The 20,813-nt window shown below is 61.9% G+C and overlaps 1 protein-coding gene across 1 annotated transcript; it reads left to right on the top strand.

Annotated features, from left to right (window-relative positions):
• Positions 1-518: 518 nt before the first annotated feature.
• ZC3H7B (zinc finger CCCH-type containing 7B) lies at positions 519-20,813 on the top strand (the record flags this gene model as incomplete). Its single annotated transcript, XM_084255558.1, has 22 exons — positions 519-574; positions 2,219-2,252; positions 2,383-2,580; positions 3,295-3,453; positions 5,499-5,579; positions 6,346-6,402; positions 7,399-7,441; positions 8,292-8,485; positions 8,774-9,095; positions 9,839-9,897; positions 10,653-10,752; positions 11,331-11,492; positions 14,131-14,336; positions 15,191-15,291; positions 16,026-16,207; positions 18,101-18,186; positions 19,100-19,233; positions 19,353-19,458; positions 19,570-19,678; positions 19,912-20,045; positions 20,166-20,329; positions 20,567-20,813. The coding sequence occupies exons 1-22, from the start codon at positions 522-524 to the stop codon at positions 20,811-20,813; spliced, it is 2,931 nt and encodes a 976-aa protein (XP_084111684.1). The 5' UTR covers positions 519-521.

The following is a 20,813-nucleotide window of genomic DNA, read 5'->3' as shown; positions in this document are numbered from 1 at the left end:
GGGAGTTCCTTCCGCCTCTGTCCCAGGGATGCGGAGCCAAGGGCCCGCTGCTGGGGGGTGCAGGGTGCGGGAGGGCCCTCTGTGGTGGCGTTGGGGCACAGGACTCTTGCCCACTGTGCTCTCGAAAGAATCGGCAGGAGCCTCGTGTGGCGCCTGCCTGTGCTGGTGCCCGTGGAAGCCCCGGGCTTTTGCTTTTTCTGCCAAACTGAGTTTAGTGGTGAAACAAGATTTTTCTTCTGAAGTTGAGCGTGTCCCGGCGGCATCAGATCTGAGGACGGGCAGGTGGTCTCCAAGCAGCCCCGTGCCCATCCCTGGCACCGCGCAAACCCAGAGGCAGCGGGCCGTGGGTTGGTTCAGGGTCTGTGTCCTCCCAGAGATGGACAGGGAGCAGGGACAGAGACAGGGTGCCCTCCTGGGTGGCTCCCCCCATGCCAGTGAAATGGGATGAGACGGGGCGTGAGAACAGGAACAGGCCCCTGCCGAGGGAAGGGCTGACAGCTGTGTTCTCTCCCCAGAGACTGATGGAGAGGCAGAGACGGAAGGCCGACATCGAGAAGGGGCTGCAGTTCATTCAGTGAGTGCCGCAGGGCCGGGCAGGGCCGGGTCCTCCACGGGCCTCCCCAAAACCCCTGCCTCTCCGGCTCTCGCTTTCCTTGCTCCCGCCGCCCCCAGCCTTCGCTGTTCAGGCTCCTGCGGGGTGTGCTGGGAGGGATCTGGCGTGGCAGGGCCAGGAGGTGCGTCTGAACATGAGCCTTGGACCCCACGTGCACGCGCTCCCTGACCTCCGTCATGCCTTGGTCTTGCCCAGTAGATGGCTCGTGCCCCCCGCGCACACACACTCGTGCCCCCCGTTCATTTTCTTGCCTGCCCGGCACGTCTTGCACCGACTCAGTCGTCCCCACTCACGCCGCGTCCTTTTACTCCTCCCAGCAGCTCAGCTGGGAGGTTTTACCTCCATTTTGCAGAGGAGAAAGCTGAGGCTCCGCGAGGTTAAGGAACTTGGTTGAGGTCACACGGCCGCTACGCGTCAGGATGCTAAGCCAGCTCTGCCTGGCTCCACAATCCACTCTTCTTTCCCACGCCACCCCCAGTGCCCACACGCCATGTTTGTTTATCCTTTGCACACAGACTATCTTGACTAAATTTTTTCTCTTCTCTCTCAAAAAGCTCCTCAGAGGCGTATTTTTCACGATACTGGCGCAGCCCGAGCTCTGGCCTCCTCATCTGCGCGGGCCTTCTCCAAAGCCCCGGGAGAGCCTCAATCTTTTTGTTTCAAATTTTGTCTTTTTCTTACGTAGGACTCCCTACAAAGATGGGGTTCTCATCTGCTGACCTCACATCCCCCCACACCCCACCCCAGACTTACCAGATGTGACCTTCCTTTCCTTGTCCTCATCATCACGAGGGTCCTTCGAGCACACGCACTTGTCCGCAGGCCCACGTGGCTCACACGGAGTCCGGGTTTGTTCCCACCCGACACGTCCCTCCCTCAGCCTGTGCCCTGGCTGTTCCTGGCCCGGCCGGCATCAGCGCTGCACCCCCCGCCTCCTCTTTCTTGGGGGCAGTCTGCTTCTCTTTGGGGGGTTTGACTTGGGGAAAGTGTTCAAACTGCACTCAGAGGCCAATCTGGTGGAGAGGTGAGTCTGGAGAGACTTTCAAAAGAACTGGGTTTTGAGCTTAAGGCGCTGATTTCTGTGACATCCCCACAGACCTGGATCTGAATTCCAGCTCCCCCGCTTCCACTTTCCTCATGGGGTAAATGTTAGCTCTGCGTCCTCCTTGCGCTGTCCAAAGGGGAATTCTGGGAAGGCTTAGCGCTAGTGGGGCCTCCTGAGGGGCACCCTCAGGGTGGCACAGGGTGCTGCTCCTGCCACAGTGACTTCTCACACGCGGATGCCACGCATTCAGCAAATACTCAGGCCCTTCCGCGTGCAGCGCAATGTGGGACCATGGTGTGGTTTGGAGGGGTCGGTCGGTGCGGGCTCTTAGAGGGGCTTAAACACCGAGGGGAGGTGACCGTTAGGACAGAGTGTGGCCTGTGGAAGATGAAGCTGTTTAGGGATGGAAGACTGCTGTCCCCTCAGCCCACCGCGAGGTGCTGTCGGAGGACACCCCACCCCGACACCATCCTTGGCGGTGGTCTGGTTCCCGGGGGCGTTCGTGAGGCCTGGAGGCCGGGGCTCACCCTGGCCTTGTGTCCCCCTTCTCTTCCTGCTAGGTCGACACTACCCCTAAAGCAAGACGAATATGAGGTAAGTGTCAGCTGCTGGGCTGGGGGTCGCTGAGGGCAGGGGTGTCCAGGAGAGGCTGGTGTCGGGGCTGCATAGAAAAAGCCCTCTGAGCCCTTTCTGCCCCCTCCCTGCCCCCTCCCTGCCCCCGCAGGCCTTTCTGCTCAAGCTGGTACAGAACCTGTTTGCCGAGGGCAATGACCTGTTCCGGGAGAAGGACTATAAGCAGGCGCTGGTGCAGTACATGGAGGGCCTGAACGTGGCCGACTACGCCGCCTCCGACCAGGTGGCCCTGCCCCGGGAGCTGCTGTGCAAGCTGCATGTCAACAGGGCCGCCTGCTACTTCACCATGGTGAGCGCGGCCCGCCTGCCTGCACCCTGCCCCGTCGCGTGGCCAGATGCCCAGCCCCGGGCCCGGAAGCCCTGCCCCCAGAGCCTGCAGGCCAGCTCCTCCACCTCCCAGCTGGATCTCACCACCTGCCCCGTGGCTCTCAGCCCAAGCTACGCGGCTTACTCACCTGGAGAGCCTTTAAAGGACTAACACATGGTTTTCAGAAAATGATACTGGTGCCCAATCCCTGCTCTGTGAGGATGTCCCTAGGGCCCAGCTTCCCCCTCCCTGGCCTTTGGCTCACTGAACGGTGGGGGCTGTGGGGGCTTTGTGGGGGCTCCAGCAGCACCTGTGCTACTCAAAGTGCCCTGTTCTGGGTGAACGAGTCTTATTCATACTCTACACTGATCGCACTTCCTCTCAAAGGAGGAGACTCACCAAGGGAGGCAAATCGCTGTCAGTCTGCGTTCTGAACTGAAGGCAGACGTGGAAGCAGCCGTGTCCGAGGGACGGGGCTCGTCCCCATAGACCAGCAGCCCCTGAGGCTGGACACACACATGCCCTAGATCCGAGCTCTTGAGGCCCATGCCTGGCCCCGGGCCTCCAGCAGCCTCTACCTCTGCAGGGGAGGGAGGCGGCGCTTGGATGTCCCCAAGGCCCGGCTTGGTCTCAGCGGGGCCTGAGGCCTGGGGGAGGGTGACAGGGCTGACAGCTGCCTGCTCCTCTTCTCGGCAGGGTCTGTACGAGAAGGCACTGGAGGACAGCGAGAAGGCGCTGGGCCTGGATGGGGAGAACATCCGGGCCCTGTTCCGCAAGGCGCGCGCCCTCACGGAGCTGGGGCGCCACAAGGAGGCCTACGAGTGCAGCAGCCGGTGCTCCCTCGCCCTGCCCCACGTGAGTGCCACCCCGGGCCGGGCCATGCAGCTCCCATGGGGAGCTCTGGTGCTGAGCCGGCCACTGGCCACTGCTAACGTACCTCCCATGCCTTAACTCACCCATCCTCACAACAACCCTGCCTTTGAAAGATGAGGTCAGGCCCGGAGAGAAAGGAGCTATCCAAGAGCACAGCTAGGGGCTGGCAGAGCTAAGATTTAAGCCCAGGAAGCGCAATTCTCGAGTGGGCACTTAGCACCCGGCCTCTCAAAGGACAGGGTTGCGGCGAGGACTAAAGGTGGTTTCACGTGAGCCTCAGGCCTGCGAGGTGGGGAGGCGACGAGAGGAGGTAACAAATACAGCCCTGCTCGCCCCAGTGCACCACGGCTGGACACGCACCCCACCATTTACGCGTCCACTTAACAAGCACTTACCAGATGCCCAGATCTGCACCTCCGCTGGGAGGCCAGTGGAAATAGCAGTGCTGTCTCAACCGGGCTCACCCCTGACCCCCACTTGACCTGGGGCCAAGCACTTCCCCTCGGCGCATCAGCTCCACGCCTATCGTCTCCTTCCCCCTTTAGCGCTGAGGTCATGTGTGTGAAAGGCTTGGAGGAGAGTAAATGCTGCCCAAGAAGGGTGGAGAGGGCCCAGGAGTGGTCAGACCTTGGAGGGCTCCCTGGAGAAGGTGGGGCTGGGAGAAGCAAGGGGTTTAAGCAGAGGAGCAGGGAGGCGCTCATGTGCACAGCAGTCAAGGGCGTAGGTGCTGGAGAGCTGGCCCGGCTGCACGTTCTAGCCTTGGATCTGCCACCTGCTGGCTGTGTGACCTTGGACGCCTGGCTTGGCTCTCTGAGCCTTGGTTGCAGCCCTGTGAAGCAGACTGAGCGTGCATCAAGGGCTGTGCCAAGGATGGACTCAGACAGACACGCCAGTTCTTTGGCACAGTGACCGGTCACAGTAAGCGTTCCGGAAACGTTCGCTGTTATACTTTCTGCTCAATGTTCTCACTTCCCTAATTGAGTTTAGTTCACCATTGAGGACCTTTTTTATGACAGTTGTCCCCGATCAGTGGTTTTTCCCCATGTTCACGGCAAAGTCCACACCCAAGTCTCACGACTGCCCACTCCTGGGAGCCTGGGGCGGCTCTGGGGCTGGCATCTCGCCTGAGCAAAATACCCAAACCAGGACTCTGACTCTGGAGACACCCCCTACCCCCGTCTTTGTGGGCAGATCCTGGCTGAGCCCTGCTCCACACTGGCCATTCAGAGCCCAAATGGCTCAGGCCCTGGGGTTGGGCTCCAGAGGCGGGGAGGTGGATGGACGCACAGGTGTCCCGCGTTCGCACTTTTGGTTGGGTCCCCACTGGACTGGAGCCTCCCTGAGACCTGGGGGCCCCTGCCAGGGACTGGGTGAGCCGGGCCCTGGCTCGTGTGAGCACATGGTGCAGGTAGGACCACGTGGCCTCGCAGGGAGGAAGGCTCGCTGGCGCTGGAGGGAGCCCTGACTGTGGCCGGTGCGTTCTAGATCCCCACGCCCTGGGCCCCAGCCACATGTCCTCGCTTGCAGAAAGTTCCAAGACGTTGTTGTGAAGGGAGCAAACTATAGAACAATGTGTGTAATGTGATCCCACCTGTGAAAAAAGAGAAAATCCCCAGTAATCAAACCGAGGTGTCCTTTCAGGGGTCCATGTGCGTGTAGGTAACCTGGGAAAGACGCAGGGACACATCAGGCCAAGAAAGCATGCTCCCTCTCTGACATGCAGTCTCCTGTGCCACTGTGACTTGCTGAGTCTTAGAAATAAACAGATAATTAAGATCAAGCCAAAAATGAGTCCTTTCTCCTCCCTAAAATGAGAGGAAGAGCAGCAGCCTGGGTTCCTAGTCCCCACCTCGTTCCTGGCCGCGTGACGCGGGAGCCAGTGTCCCCTCCCAGGGCCTCACTCCCTGTCTGTAGTGTGGGGTGGCAGCAGCGTCTGTCTCCCCTCCACCCCCGGGGCTACCCAAGGTCCCCAAAACACAGCTTTGTGAGCCCAGGCCCACCAGCCTCAGCCTGTGTCTGCTTCCCAGGATGAGAGTGTGACTCAGCTCGGCCAGGAGCTGGCTCAGAAGCTTGGGCTGCGAGTTCGGAAGGCGTATAAGAGACCCCAGGTAAGTGGGCCCTGGGGTGGATGGGACTGGAAATGGGGAGGCCTGGAGGGCCCCGGCACCCTTGGGAAAGCGGATGATGTTGGCAGGTCATGTGAGGACAGAGGGTGTGGCGGTAGGTGACCATCCCTCTGTTGTCTGAAAGTCCTGGACGACTTCCAGAACCTTCTGGAAAAGGAGAGGACAGCGGAAATGTGCAGCCCACTCAGATGCTGGCTGCTGAGCCCCGTGCCCTCCCCTGCCCTGGCCGGCTTGGCTACCCTCCGGGCTGTCTCTGGCGTCCTTCAGCCTCCTGTTCTCACATACCCAGGCAGGGCACACGCCGGGAACGCTGGCATCTGTTTGGCCCGTTCAGAGCCATACACGCACTGGCACCTCCTGTGTCCCAGGAAGCTGCTCCAGGAAAGGGCTTTACTCTAGAATCTCTGCTGTGGCCTTGAGCGGTTTAGTTGTCTCTCCACCTTGCTCTCTGCTCTGGAAAGTGGGGATGATGATCCCACCCCAGAAGGGTCCATGAGAGAATGTCTGAGGTGGTACAGGCACGCCACAGGAGTGTGCCCTGGACGTCCTCTGCGCGCCACGGTCACCTGAACAAATCACATAGATGCGACCCAGGGAACGGACAGTTGAGTCCCGCCAGACCTGTGGACAGGCCACGGAGAGCACCCCAGGCCTGCCCACCGCTGCCGGGCCCTCTGCTGCCCGGCTGAGTGGGAGCTGAGGGAACGTCTCGAGTTTCATCCCTCCCCACCTCTCTGATCTCTGGCAGGAATTGGAAACCTTTTCTCTGCTCAGCAATGGCACCGTGGCTGGCGTGGCAGATCAGGTAGGGTTGGGGCTGGGACCCGACACTGGGCCAACCTGTCTTGGCTTATCTAGCACAAGAGCTTTGGTCTCACACTCGGGTCATCAGACCGAAGGGTGGGGCTCCCATCCTTGTCCCACTGCTGTGAGCCTGGGAGAGGGGGTGGCTAGAGCCTGCGCATGGCTAGAGTCGCGGGTCAGCTCTGGGGTACGTGGCACCCCTGGGGCCTCCTGGGACCGCAGGCAGAATGACTGGGACCGCGCTGCTGCTGCTCGACTGGTCCCTGCGGGAGAACCGGCAGGGCCGCCCCCCGGGGGAGACAGCAGCAGCAGCAGCAGCAGGAAGCAGGAAGCAGGGCCATGGGTACAAGGTGCCCGGCCTTGTCCTGCAGGGGTGGCAGCGCCCAGCACTGGACTCCATGCCACTCACTGCAGCTGAGCTGCTCCGGTGGGCTTTGCAGCCACTTGGAAGATGAAGGGCAGGCTGGGAGAGATCTGGTGCAGCCTGGGGTCCCTCGGGGGAGAGCGAGGCAGAGTGAGGCAGGGACTTGGCTAAATTGAGGCAGTTCAGGCCTCCTGCCTCCGGGCTCACTGCGCTTTCATCCATTCACTCACCGAACTCCAGGCCCGTCTCGGCCCCTGACTGAGTGCGGGGCAGAGCTGAGTCAGGTGTGTCCTGGGCCTTGGGGCCCTCCCAGGCTGCAGGGGAGACAGACGTGGGTCTGCCTGGGTACACTCACCCGGAACTCTGCCCCCTTCCCAGAGGAACCGAGGTTCAGAGGAGGTTGTCCCTTCACCCCGAGCGCCCCAGCCAGGGCACCGTGAGGCTTGTCTGACCCTTGCCCCTGCCCCTGCCTGCCCATCCCCCTGGGGGGCGATGGGCCTTGTGGCTAATACCTGCCAGCACCCCTGCTCCTCGGTGCTGGCCGTCGGCAGCCGCCACCCGGGGCGCTGAGTGCGGGCTCCGTTGCCTTCCCAGCCCACGTCAGCCTGGCCTGTGTCTCCCTCCTCTCCACAGGGAACTTCCAATGGATTGGGGTCCATAGATGACATCGAAACAGGTAGTGTTCCTGATGTAAGGGGCGGGATGGCGACGGCGGTGGGGGGGGTGGCCCTTGCCCCCAAGACCCCGGGAGGTCAAGTGAGTCAGGGTCCCCCCCAGCGCCCACGGTAGACAGTGGTGGGCTGAGGACCCCGGGCTGCCCTACAGGGAGAGAAGAGGGTCTCCCCAGCCTGGCAGGCAGCCACCACCCCGTCCCATGTCCTCCCTCCCGCCCCCACCCCCCTCCAGCTGGAGCCCACCTCCTTCACCATCGTCCTCACCCCTGCTCCTCACTGGCTCCCCGAAGTCTTACATTTTGTTTATTTATTTTTTAAAAGATTTATTTATTTATGCATACAAGAGCTGGGGCACAGGCCAGAGATGCGGGGGGTGAGAGGATTCACCAGAGACAGAGTGGGGAACAGAACAGGCAGCCTGACTGAAATACACTGCTGAGGGGAGCAGCGGGGAGACAGGAGAGGTCTGCTGCGACATGTGGGTTGCTCCCTGGCCGGCCGGGGATCGATCTTGTACCACAGTGGCTGCGGACTGCTTCCTAGTGCAGTGCTCAACCCCTTGCGCCACCAGGGAGGCCCCTGAAGTCTTACATTTTAAATGTGTCCCCTTGGAGAGGCCACCGCTTACCTGCGGGGCGCGAGAGTCAGGCTCTGAGCCAGGCCCACGTGTACCCCGAAGGAGCCTCTCCTGCTCCTCAGCGCCTCCTGGGCCACAGTGGGGTCAGACCAACAGGGCTTCAGGCAGGAGCCAAGGAAAGGGAGGGTTTGGGGTGAGGACGCCAGGGCTGGGGTACCTGCTGCACCCCCACCAAGCAGGCCCCTCTGCAGCTACTGAGCCCACCCTCTCCACAGACTGCTACGTGGACCTCCAGGGGTCCTCGGCCCCCCTCTCCTCTACCACCACGATGCCCCTGTTCCCTCACGTTCTGGACCTGCTGGCCCCCCTGGACAGCAGCAGCAGGGCCCTCCCCAGCACCGAGAGCCTGGACGACTTCTCTGACGGGGACGTCTTCGGGCCGGAGCTGGACACCCTGCTGGACTCCCTGGTGAGCACGCCGCTGTCCAGGCCCTGAGGCCCCCTCCCACTGGGGCCCACCACGTTCACCCTCGAGTCCCACAGGGTAGAGGGAAGGCCCAGCTCCGTGTCCCGCGCAGGGTGCTAAGGCCCGGCGGGGGTGGAAGCATGAAGCGGCAGAAGGGACCCAGAGATCCGGGGCGGGGCGGGGTGCGGCTCCGGAAAGGGACGGCCTGCTGGGGCCTGTGCAGTGCCTGACCCCTTCCTGGCCCGGCGGGCTCATCTCTGACCCCTCCTCCCTCTGTCCCCCACCTCGCAGTCTCTGGTCCAGGGCGGCCTCCCTGGCAGCGGTGTGCCCAGCGAGCTGCCCCAGCTGATACCTGTGTTCCCCGGCGGGACCCCGCTGCTGCCACCGGTCGTGGGCGGCTCCATCCCCGTCTCCAGCCCGCTGCCCCCGGCCTCCTTCGGCCTCGTCATGGACCCCTCCAAGAAGCTGACTGCCTCTGTTCTGGATGCCCTCGACCCCCCGGGCTCGGCCCTGGATGCCCTGGACTTGCTGCCCTATTCGGAGACCCGGCTGGATGCCCTCGACAGCTTTGGCTCGACCCGAGGCTCTCTGGACAAGCCCGACTCCTTCATGGGTGAGAAGCCACGGGGGGCACGTTCACTCCCCACCCCTGGGTGGCTTGCAAAGAGCTGTCACATCTCCAGGCTCTGGAGTGTGGGGGGCCAAGGCCGGCCTTTCTAGGGCGGCTCCTCATGGCAAAATGGGGCTGAAACGGGGGGCTGGTGTCCTGTTGAAGACCGAACAGCAAAGCCGAGATAACTCAGGACCCCAGAATCCCCGTCTGGTGCTCTCGCCCAATCTCTCAGGGTCCTGGGGTCAGAAGGCCAGTGGGGCAGGAAGCATACCAGACCATGGGGCTCCTTCAGCACCACCCAGGCTGGCTGCCAGGGACTCAGAGAGGAAGCAGGCCCATCTCAGGCCTTGTGGGACTTACTTTCAAACAGCCATTCCTCTCCCAGAGCACTCATGGCTGAGGGGGTTCATTCATGGGGCTGTACGCACCAAGGGAGACTTCCTGGAGGTGGTAGCTGGAGGCAACTGAGGGCAGAGGACAGCGCAACGCAGACAGAAGAGCAGAGCAGGTGGCCATCGAGGAGGCTGGTCTTGGGCCCTGTGAGCTGCACTGAGGAGCTTGGGCCTTCTCCTGGGACAGTGGGGGCCTTGGAAAGGCCAGGACATGGCGGGGGTGGGGGACAAGCCATGTGGAGGTAGAGAGGCGGGGCCTAAGTCAGGAGCAGCACAGTAAGAGAATGTGTGGCCTGGTGGCTTCTCCGACCCTCAGAGCAGGGCAATGACCCCCTTGTGTCTTCTTCCCAGAGGAAACCAACACACAGGACCATCGACCCCCAAGCAGCACTCAGAAACCAGCCCCCTCGGTGAGTGGCGTGGCCAGGATCTGCAGCTGGGCACCCCATGCCCTCCTGGGGTGCAGGGAATGTGGTTGTGGGCTCCAGAATTGAGAGCCCTCTGTATGGGATGAGGTGCCACCTCCCTGGGGGAGGCCGAGGAGGCGCACCCTCAGTGCGGATGGCCCAAGCCACATGCTGGGAGGGTGGGCGGTGGGCACAGCCCCGTCTGGTCTGACAAAAAAGGACAAAAGGCTCAGAGGGGTGAAGAAACTCATGGCACACCCCTGGTGTGAACTCAGCGGGTTCTGAGTCCAGAAGAGCACTGGGCCGAGAGTTAGGTGGCCTGCAGGCTGCCTCAGCTGGCCACACCAGCTGTGTGGCCCTGGGGCGTCACCTGACCTCTCTGAGTCTCCTCTGCTGATGCCTTGGAGGCTTGGGGGCTAGATGCTGCGGTGGGGGAGGGCACTGCATAGGCCCCATCAGGGTCCCTCCTGTTTCTCAGCTGTCATGTTGGGCTTCCACTCAAGGACAGGTTCTGGGCCAAGATCACTGTCATCCATGCACCCCACTAGGCTGATCCGGTCCTGATGTTCTGGGTTCTTGGATCACGATACAAGGAGCTCCCTGGCTGGGAGGGTAGAGAAAGGAGGGTCCTGGGCTACACTTTTGCCCTTGAGTGGGATGGGAGAGTCCCGGAGCCCCCACTTCTGGTGCTCAGACTGGTCCCAGTGGCTCTGGTCATTGTCCATGTTGAAGATGACCGACTCCGCTCCTCATCACAGCCAGAGCCCTCCATGCCCAACACCGCGTTGCTCATCAAGAACCCCTTAGCTGCCACCCACGAGTTCAAGCAGGCCTGCCAGCTCTGCTACCCCAAAACAGGTAAGGTGGCCCATTGGCCCCCACCCCTGTGTCCCAGGGGTGCTGGGACCGTGGACTCCCAGGAGGGAAAAACATCGCCTGCAGCCCCAGCAAAGCACGAGAGAGCAGGATCCCCCCCCCCCCCGGTGTTTCGAGTAGAGACAGATGTGATGGGGTGCCGGGCTTCCAGACCCACTGGGCCCGCTGGAGCCCCCTCTTTTGGCCTCTCTGAGAAGCCCCCACCTGCCCCATTGTCAAGACACTGAGGACAGGGAAGAGGAAGGAGCAGGGGAGGGAGAGGGAATCTGGGCAGTGCCATTCCAGTGCCCGTTGACCTGCTCTGTGCCTGGCCTTGTCTTCATGATTCATCGCAGGCAAATCCCGAAACGGTCAGGCTCACTGGAGCCAGCAGGTGGTAGGAGGAGGTGGGACGGGTGTGGAGCGGGGACTCCTGGGGGGCCCGTCTGTCTCTGGGGAGCAGATGGCGGGAGGGCCCAGGTGAGGTTTTCAGGCAGAGGCCGGTCCCCACAGCCTGGGCCGGTCCACCACACGCTCCAGTTCTGCTTCCAGAGTCACCCCCCGTCCACTTCTCTCCACAGGCCCCAGGGCAGGCGACTACACCTACCGGGAGGGTCTGGAGCACAAGTGCAAGCGGGACACCCTGCTGGGCCGGCTCCGGAGCGCCGAGGACCAGACCTGGAAGCGCATCCGGCCCCGGCCCACCAAGACCAGCTTCGTGGGCTCCTACTACCTGTGCAAAGGTGAGTGGGCTGCGCCCTGCACGGCCAGGGCCTAGGTCTGCAGGGCAGGCGTGGTTCTCCCCACAGGGGAGGGAAGAAGCAGAGGCTGGGGGCTCCGGGGAGCCTCGAGGCTCACGGGGGATGACTCCCACTTCAGAACGAGCCACCCTGCCCTGACAGCCCCCAGCCAGACAGAACACTCGGGACGTCACATTCCAGCCGGAGCCCCTGCAGCAGCCCGCACCCAAGGGTGAAGGGCAGGCAGCGCTGGAGAGCTGGTTTCTTTCGTCCCGGAAGGGGCCCGGAAGGGCTGTTGGCGGGGTGTGGAGAGAATCCACGCAAAGCACCTAGGACTGGTGCTTAGGCAGGGCTGGACAAATGTTAGCTTTTAAAAACTGCAGTGTCAGCTGGGTTGGTATTTAATGGGCATTTGTCACAGACCTGAGTTGCCTGTGCAATTCAGGCAGGCAGGATGACACCCTGTTGTTAAGTCCCGCGGCCCGGCCTGCCACCACACACCCTCACAGCTCGGGGGGCAGCTGAGGCTGCAGAGCCTGCCCTTGTCTCCTAGCCCAGCCTGGCTGTAACCCGGGCAGGCTCTGGAGACCAGTTCGTTGCCCTCCCAGAAGGATCTTTATTTATTTCTCCCTTAAGCCCGTAAAGGATCCACCTCACTGTTATGCCCTTCCTTGGATTGTCTCTGCCAGAAGCTACCACATCATAGGCCTAATGATCCCCTTAAGAGGGCCACTGGGTGGGCCTCCTCTGGTGGCACAGGCGGTTGAAAGCAGCGCTGTGAAGCTGTCCGGAGCCTCTGCAGCACGGGTTCGATTCCTGCCAGCCAGGGAGCTCCCCACATGGCACGGCAGACCTCTCCTGTCTTGTCCACTGCTCCCCTCAGCAATTGTTTAAGTCAGTCTGCCTGTTCTGTTCCCTGCTCTGTCTCTGGTGGATCCTCTCACCCTCCTGCACATCTGACCTGTACCTTTGTTCTTGTATGCATGAATAAATAAATCTTTAAAAAAAAAAATAAAGAGGGCCTCCCCCGTGGCGCAGCGGTTGAGCGCTGGGTTGCGAAGCTGCCCGCAGCCTCTGAGGTGCCGGTTCGATCCCCGGCTGCTCCCCGGCCACCAGAGGAGGGTCCCACATGGTGCGCAGACCTCTCCTGCCGCCCGCTGCTCCCCTCAGCAGTGTGCTTCGGTCCTTCTGCCTGCTCTGCTCCCCGCTCTGGCTCTGGTGAATTCTCTCACCCTCCCGCGCTTCTCACTGTACCCAGTGCTTGTATAAATAAATAAATAAATAAATAAATCTTTAAAAAAAAAAAAAAAAAAGAGGGCCACTGGGTACTGCATTTCGCACTGTCCCAGACAAACATGCGGTGCTTGAAGTCCTAAAATCAATGCTACAATTAGTTGCGGGAAGCTAAGATAAAGCATTTTTTCAGACACAATGATGGACTTCGTTCTCATCCATTAGAGCAGCTTTTATGAGTATCCCACCCCCCTGTGATTTTTTTTTTAAAGATTTATTTACTTATGCATACAAGCACTGGGGTACAGGCCAGAGGTGGGGGGGGCAGGAGGGGGGAAAAGGATTCACCAGAGACAGAGCAGGGAGCAGAACAGGCAGATCAACTGAAATACATTACTGAGGGGAGCAGCGGGCGAGTCAGGAGAGGTCTGCTGTGCCATGTGGGCAGCTCCCTGGCCAGGGATTGAACTGGTGCTGCAGAGGCTGTAGACAGCTTCTCAGGTTGTGTTTTAACCCCTTGTGCCACCACAGAGTCCCACCTACCCCCCAGGATCTTAAGGATCCTGTCACTTTTGAGCTTGAAGGTCTCTCCTGGCCAATGGCTGATGCCCATAGTCTATGGGGTCTCCAAGTTCCCTGTCTGCCCTGACTGTCCCCCAAGTTCAATGAACCCTGACTCCTCTGCTTCTCCCCCGAGCGGGCCTGGCTCCGAGAGCCCTTCCCCACATGCTCCTAGGGAGTGACGCTGGTTGCAAAGAATAGTCGTAGCCATAGCTCGGCGTCTAGCCGGCTCCTCCTTGTGGCCTGCAGCCTGGCAGGGGGATGGGACTGGCAGACAGAAAGAGTAGGAGGAAGGACAAGAAAGAAAAACAGTTTCCATCCTGTGAACTGGCAGGTTAACAGGTCCCAAGTCCCCTGCCCTCCCAACACCCTGGCCTGCTTATTATCTCACAGAATCCCCAGCTCACGTTGGCGAGACTCCAGGCCCAGCCCTTAGCCATGGTATTTTCCTGGTGAATAAAATAAACCCCCCGTGTTTATATAGAGGCTTGTACACATCCACGAAGCCCTTTTCTTGCCTGAACCACATGAGGTAGCCCTGTGGGGTGGGGGAGCCAGATGACAGCCATGCTCTGCACATGAAGCTGCGGACCCCCCAAACACACCCCTAGGTGCAGAGCAAAGAAGGGGCCTGGCCTGGCAAGGGCTTTCCCGAGCTCTGGGGCTGACCAGAGCCCCCAAGTCCCCGGGGTCTGCAGGCCACCACCCACCCCTCTGTGAGGGAGAAGAGCTGAGTCCCCCCAACCCACCCCCGCCCGGGGGTGCCGCCCTCTGTGGTCTGTGCCCTGGGGACACCGCGGGCTGCCGTCCCGCCTGGCGGAACGTGTGTCCTGTTGCCTCTTTGCAGACATGATTAACAAGCAGGACTGTAAGTACGGAGATAACTGCACCTTCGCCTACCATCAGGAGGAGATCGACGTGTGGACCGAGGAGCGCAAGGGCACCCTCAACCGTGACCTGCTCTTCGACCCGCTGGGGGGCGTCAAGCGCGGCAGCCTCACCATCGCCAAGCTCCTCAAGGAGCACCAGGGCATCTTCACTTTCCTCTGCGAGGTACTGCCCGCCGCCCTGCAGCCCTACAGCCTGGCACAGACGGGCGGGGCTCCCGGCGCGCTCCGCCCCCAGCGGCGGCCTGGGGCCCACGGGCTCGGGACCCCTGACCAGCATCCTGGGCTCCTGGACTTTCAGAACATTAGGCCCTTAGGTCCTGTCACGCTAGAACTAGACCCCTTCGAGCCCCTCGTTTCAGAGAGGTGGAAACTGAGGCCAGAAGAGAACTAATCACACCTGCTCCTTCCTGCGGCTGCCCCAGCCCTCCCCACACCTCCTCATGCAGCCGTGCCGGCCCCAGTGCCCAGCGCACACCCCGCCCCGGGGTTTGTTCCAGGCTGAGACTTTTCCCCAGAGTGCTGCCCGTGCTGTTGCATCTCTGACCCTCTGAGGCTCAGCCCAGACCTAGTAGTTCCACCAGTGGTTCATCCCCCGCCCCGTCACAGGAGACCCCATGGACTCCCTGCCTCCCCACCAGTGATGGCGCGTGGAGGGCCTCTCCATGGAGCCAGAGCCTGGGTCGCCGATGCTGGCAGGCCTGGTGCTTCTCGCTCAACCCCTCCCCATCTCCTGGCCAGCCCGAGCAGCGGGCTCCCAGCTGGGCAAGCCTGCGGGGGCCGAGCGGCTGTGACTAAGCCAGGTTTACAGCTGAGAACCAACCCCTGCTCCAGGCGTTTGGATTGGTGGGGACAGAGAGTGGGGAGGGAGAGGAAGAGCCGAGGCCCAGTTACCCATGAACTTGAGCTAGAGCCAGAGAGGTGAGGGCCACAGGCCAGGGCAGCCTTGCAGAGACCCAGGTGTCCCTCCCCTGGTCCTGCTGCTCCGTGCCGGGTCTCAGCCCACCCCTTCCCCGGCAGATCTGCTTTGACAGTAAGCCCCGGATCATCAGCAAAGGCACCAAGGACTCGCCGTCAGTCTGCTCCAACCTGGCTGCCAAGCACAGCTTCTACAACAACAAGTGAGTGGGCCTGCAGCCCGGGCCAAAGGGGCTTCCTGGCTGGAGAGCCCCCGGCAGCTCAGAGGGCTGGGACAGAGGAGACCACAGGGGGACCTAGGGTGTCAAGGCAGGGGGCAGACTCAGATCCAGCTCCACCTGGAAAGGGCAGAGCCGCACTTAGTGAGCATCTCCTCTACCCCAAGTACCCCCGTGGGCACTGTAATGACGGGACCGGTCCTGTGGGGAGCCAGCGAATGTCTGTGATACAGAGACTGGGAAGTAGCTTACACAGCCGGGCGCCAGAATTCTGACCCCTGTCCTGCGCCCTGTCTCTGGACAGCAAGTGGAAGGGGCTCCGCAGGTGGGCCCCACCTCCACTCTCTCTCCTGCCCTTCGCTCTGCCCCCACGTGGCTGATAGTGGGCAGGCCTCGGAGTCCACAGACCTGGGTCCTCTCTCCTTTCTTCTGGTCTCTCTGACCCTTATTTCCTCAGCCATAAGGCCGCGGCTGACCCCAGCCAGGGCAGACAGCCAGGGTTGCTATGGGAGTAATTCAAATTCCTGGCCCAGGAGAGGGACACACAGGGACCCAAACCCAGAGCCGCCATTTCTTACCTCCCGTGCAGTCCTTGGGAGGTGCCAGGGAGAAGCCCCCCACCTTTACGCTGGGCCACCCCCGTCCCGGGGAGAGCAGCTGGACCTGGAGTGTAGGGGGCTGGGGCATGGGGGTTCAGACTGCGTTGTGCCCGCCCGCAGGTGCCTGGTGCACATCGTCCGCTCCACCTCCCTCAAGTACTCCAAGATCCGCCAGTTCCAGGAACACTTCCAGTTCGACGTGTGCCGCCACGAGGTCCGCTATGGCTGCCTGCGGGAGGACAGCTGCCACTTCGCCCACAGCTTCATCGAGCTCAAAGTCTGGCTGCTGCAGCAGTACTCAGGTGTGCGCCGAAGGGGCAGGCTCGGGCGGGGTGAAGCTTGGGGTGTGGGGTGCTCGGGAGCCCCGGGTCCCTTAAGGCCTCACCATGGACGTGGATGCGGGGGCGCTGCCCTCCAGCCAGGGGTCAACCTGCCGGGTGTGGCCACGGGAGCGGGCATGGAGAGGGCTAGGATGGGCATCGCAGGTCACATGCCTGCACTGAGCCTCCGTTCGCTCCTCTATGAACCGTGAGGAGATTAAAAGCTGTTCACTGTCACTGGTTCTGACTAGGACCCCTTGGGCACCTGCTGTGTAGGGGATTGAGCCAGTGCTGGGCTAGGTCCTGCTCGCAGAGCTGATAGCTGTCGGTGAGGTGGGCGGGTGATAAACCAGCAGATGCTACTGCCCGTGTTCCCCTCTTCCAGAATGCACCTACAGCATTTTTGGTGCGGGCGAGTTGGGGAAGGCCTCTCAGAGGTGGCCTTGGCGCAGGGAAGGCAGGAAGAGCGTTCCAGCCAGAGGGGACAGCAAGGCTGGAGGCCTGACGCAGAAACAAACTAGGTACAGGGAGACTGTCATGGGGGCTGGACAGCTTAGTGCCAGGGGACAGAGCAGAGAGGAGGTCTGAGGGGTCGGCAGGAAACTGACCGTGAGCAGAAATCACGGGGCTGGTTCTGGGTGTGGTGTGCAGGCCCCTCCGGGTTTACGTGAGTGGAGTTGTATGAGCTAATCAATTTTTTTTAAAGATTTATTTATGCGTATAAGAACAGGGGTACAGGCCAGAGGTGTGGGGGATGAGAAGATTCACCAGAGACAGAGTGGGGAACAGAACAGGCAGATTGACCGAAGTACACTGCTGAGGGGAGCAGCGGGCAAGACAGGAGAGGTCTGCTGTGCCATGTGGGTCACCTCCCTGGCCGGGGATCGAACTCGCGCTGCAGCGGTTTAGGATAGCTTCATAGGTTGCATCTTTACCCCGTGTGCCATCAGGGAGGCCCTGATCAATTTTTTTAAAGTTGCTCTGGCCGCAGAAGGTGAAAGCAATGGTCACAGACTGGGCATTGTGGTGGTAGAGGTGACAGTTGTTGATGGACCAAATATAACGGGGAGACAGGACTGTGTCAAGGTCAACTCCAAGGTTCAACCAGCATAACTAGAAGAAAGGAGTTGCCATGTTCTGAGAAGGGGGCTCTCGGGAGAACAGGTTTGGGGGTCATGTCGGGCTGTGTGGGGTGTGGGCGTTGTCTTAATCTTCAAGTGGAGGTGTGGAGTGAGGAGCTGGAAGTTCACAAGAGAGGTGGGGGCTGGAGAGCCACAGTGAAGAAGCAGGGACAACAGTGGGTGTCCAGCACAGTCCCTGGCCAGAGTAAGCGCCTAGGGTTGACTGCCCGATCCATGTTGAAGTTGAAAGCAAATCAGCTGTGGAAGGGGGCCCGGGGAGGGCAGGCTTCGTGCAGAGCTCAGGGGGTTGACTCAGTTTCCCAGTCAGGTAGGGGGCACCAGGCTGAAGCATTTGCCCTTTGCTGACTAAGAGCTGTGACCCCCTCAGTGGGTCGCGGAGACTGAAGTGCCAGCATGAGGAAGCTGCTTGTCAGGCTTGACCCCCCCCACACCGCCAAGGGAGGCGGCAGTCACAGAGGAGCATTGAGCCGGTCACTGGCAGGGGCGCCCCCAGCAGGCCAGCCTCCTCCTCCTGCATTTTTCCACGCCTGGCTGCGTTTTATCCTCTTGGGCCCTGTGGGGCTTGCAGCAGGCCTCCACCCCAGTCGAGGCTGACGGTTTCCTGCATCCCGGCCCTTTCTGTGGCAGGCCCTCCTTGGGGCGAGGGGCTCCTGCGCCTGGGCCTGGGGGTGCACCTGCCTCTCTCCTGGCTGAGCTTCTTCAGGGGCGCCGTGTCTACTCCCTCCCTTCCCAGGCATGACCCACGAAGACATCGTCCAGGAGTCCAAGAAATACTGGCAGCAGATGGAGGCCCACGCGGGGAAGGCCAGCAGCAGCTTGGTATGGCCCCCGCTTGGCCCTGAGGGTCCACCAGGCCCCACCAGGGCCACCCCCATCCTTGCACTTAGACATAGTCTCAGGCTGACCAGGACATTGGGAGAACAGCATAAGAACCCACGTGTAGCATTTGACCACGTTCCACCCTCGTGCATGCGTGTGTGTGCACACAAACACGTAGTTATACACGGAAATGGACACTTTTTCCTGAGTGGATAGGAAGGGCTGGGACAGAGGATAGGGCAGGGATGAGAGGGGCCTCAGCGGGTCCTGGGCTGTCTGTTCCACCCCCAGGGACCGCGCCTCTGCCCCACCCTGCAAGTGGCTTTCACCATTGGGCCCTGCTCTCTACTGGGCCCGATACCTGACTGAACTGGTCAACACCAGGCAGTTCAGTGCTGTGGGAGCACGTACACTGGGCAGCTGCATCTTGGGAGCGCTCCTGGGAAGCCTTCCTGAAGAAGGCGGGGCTTGAACCGAGCGTTGAAAGTTTCTAGTGCTAGAACGAGCTGGATGAAGAATGGAGGAGCAAATTCCAGGCAGAGGGGACAGCAGGCGCGGACAGGGGCGTGGGGGTCTGTGCTGTGCCCAAGTGCTGTGGTGGGGTGGCACCGAGGTGACCTGGAATGGAGGAGGAGGAGGAAATAAGATGAGAGGAAGCGGAGGCCACGAGGGCAGAGCACTCTGCAGCGTGGTGTAGTGGTCAGTGAAGAAAAGACCCTGGGGACCAGGGAGCGGGTAGCCAGGTACAGCGGGGAGCACCCCATCTGGAGTCCCAGGTGGCTCCCACCTGGAGTTGGGGGTCCTTCCTGCCAAGGTGGTGATGGATGGCCCTAGTGCTCCTGGAAGCCGCTATGTGACAGGACAGCCCCAGGGTGAGCTGTGCCCTGCTGGCCCCTCTCCCCGTGCACCACAGGGCGCCCCACGGACGCACGGACCGAGCACCTTTGACCTGCAGATGAAGTTCGTGTGCGGCCAGTGCTGGAGGAACGGGCAGGTGGTGGAGCCTGACAAAGATCTCAAGTACTGCAGTGCTAAGGCCCGACACTGGTGAGTGGGCACAGGCGGGGCGCAGGCAGCACGGGCCACCCCAGACCTCGGGCAAGGAGGCTGCACTGCCTGTGGCTCTGCTCTGAGTGCACCCAGTAGCCCCTTGCTCTGTCCTGCAGCTGGACCAAGGAGCGGCGGGTCCTCCTGGTGATGTCCAAGGCCAAGAGGAAGTGGGTGTCGGTGAGGCCGCTGCCATCCATTCGCAACTTTCCACAGCAATATGACGTGAGCGCCGTAGGGTGGGCGGGCGGCAGCGGGAGCCCAGAAGCGGGAGCCGGGGAGGTCCGGGCAGTGGCCGCCCAGTGGACTCAGCAGGCTCTCCCCGCCCGCCCACAGCTCTGCATCCACGCGCAGAACGGCCGCAAGTGCCAGTACGTGGGGAACTGCTCCTTCGCACACAGCCCCGAGGAGCGGGACATGTGGACCTTCATGAAGGAGAACAAGAGTGAGCGCGCAGACCGGGCAGGGGCCTCGCCGGCTGTCCCCTCATGGCCGGACACCCCAGTTCATCAGCAGGCCCAAATGCACCCCCCGGCTCCCTTTGCCTCCCGGGCCCTTCTCGCCCCCTCGTACCACCCTCTGGGCAATGAGGTGCCCCCGGCTCTCAAGTCCAGCAGGGCTCGTGGGCAGGTGGGTGGAGCAGCCCCCTCACCAGGCACTCTGCCCCCTTCCTGCCAGTCCTGGACATGCAGCAGACCTACGACATGTGGCTGAAGAAGCACAACCCAGGGAAGCCCGGGGAAGGGACGCCCATCAGCTCCCGGGAGGGGGAGAAGCAGATTCAGATGCCCACGGACTACGCCGACATCATGGTGACTACCGCCCGGCCTCGCCGGCTGGGGGCCCCACGCTGAGCCTGAGTGGGGGGCAGCGGGGGGCAGGCGGCCAGCCCCCGGGTGGAGAGCAGGCACCCATGGTGGCTGTGCCCCCAGATGGGCTACCACTGCTGGCTCTGCGGCAAGAACAGCAACAGCAAGAAGCAGTGGCAGCAGCACATCCAGTCCGAGAAGCACAAGGAGAAGGTCTTCACGTCGGACAGCGACGCCAGCGGCTGGGCCTACCGCTTCCCCATGGGGGAGTTCCGGCTGTGCGACAGGTGCTGCGGGGGGGCGGCCCCTGCACTCCCTCCTCTGGGCCTGGACATGGGTGCGGGGTGGTGCCGGGAGCAGGCAGGATGGGAGCAGTGTCAGACCCGCCCGGACCCCTCTGCAGGCCGGGGGAGGCCCCGGAGCAGTGGCGCCCGCCGGGCTTCATCAGGACTGGGGCCGTCTGGGGAAGGTGGTGCCTGTGCTGGGGCTCCAGGGCTGGGCAGTGAGTCTCCTGCCGTCCACAGGCTCCAGAAGGGCAAGGCCTGCCCAGAGGGGGACAAGTGCCGCTGCGCGCATGGGCAGGAGGAACTCAACGAGTGGCTGGACCGGCGCGAGGTGCTGAAGCAGAAGCTGGCCAAGGCCCGGAAGGACATGCTCCTGTGCCCGCGGGACGACGACTTCGGCAAATACAACTTCCTGCTGCAAGAGGACAGGAGCACGGCGGGTGCCGCCCCAGAAGCCCCTGCGGCTGCCACTGTCACCGGGGAATAG

The sequence above is a fragment of the Talpa europaea genome (assembly GCF_964194135.1).
Source record: "Talpa europaea genome assembly, chromosome: 15".
Classification (NCBI taxonomy): domain Eukaryota; kingdom Metazoa; phylum Chordata; class Mammalia; order Eulipotyphla; family Talpidae; genus Talpa; species Talpa europaea.
This window is presented reverse-complemented; position numbering and strand designations above follow the sequence as displayed.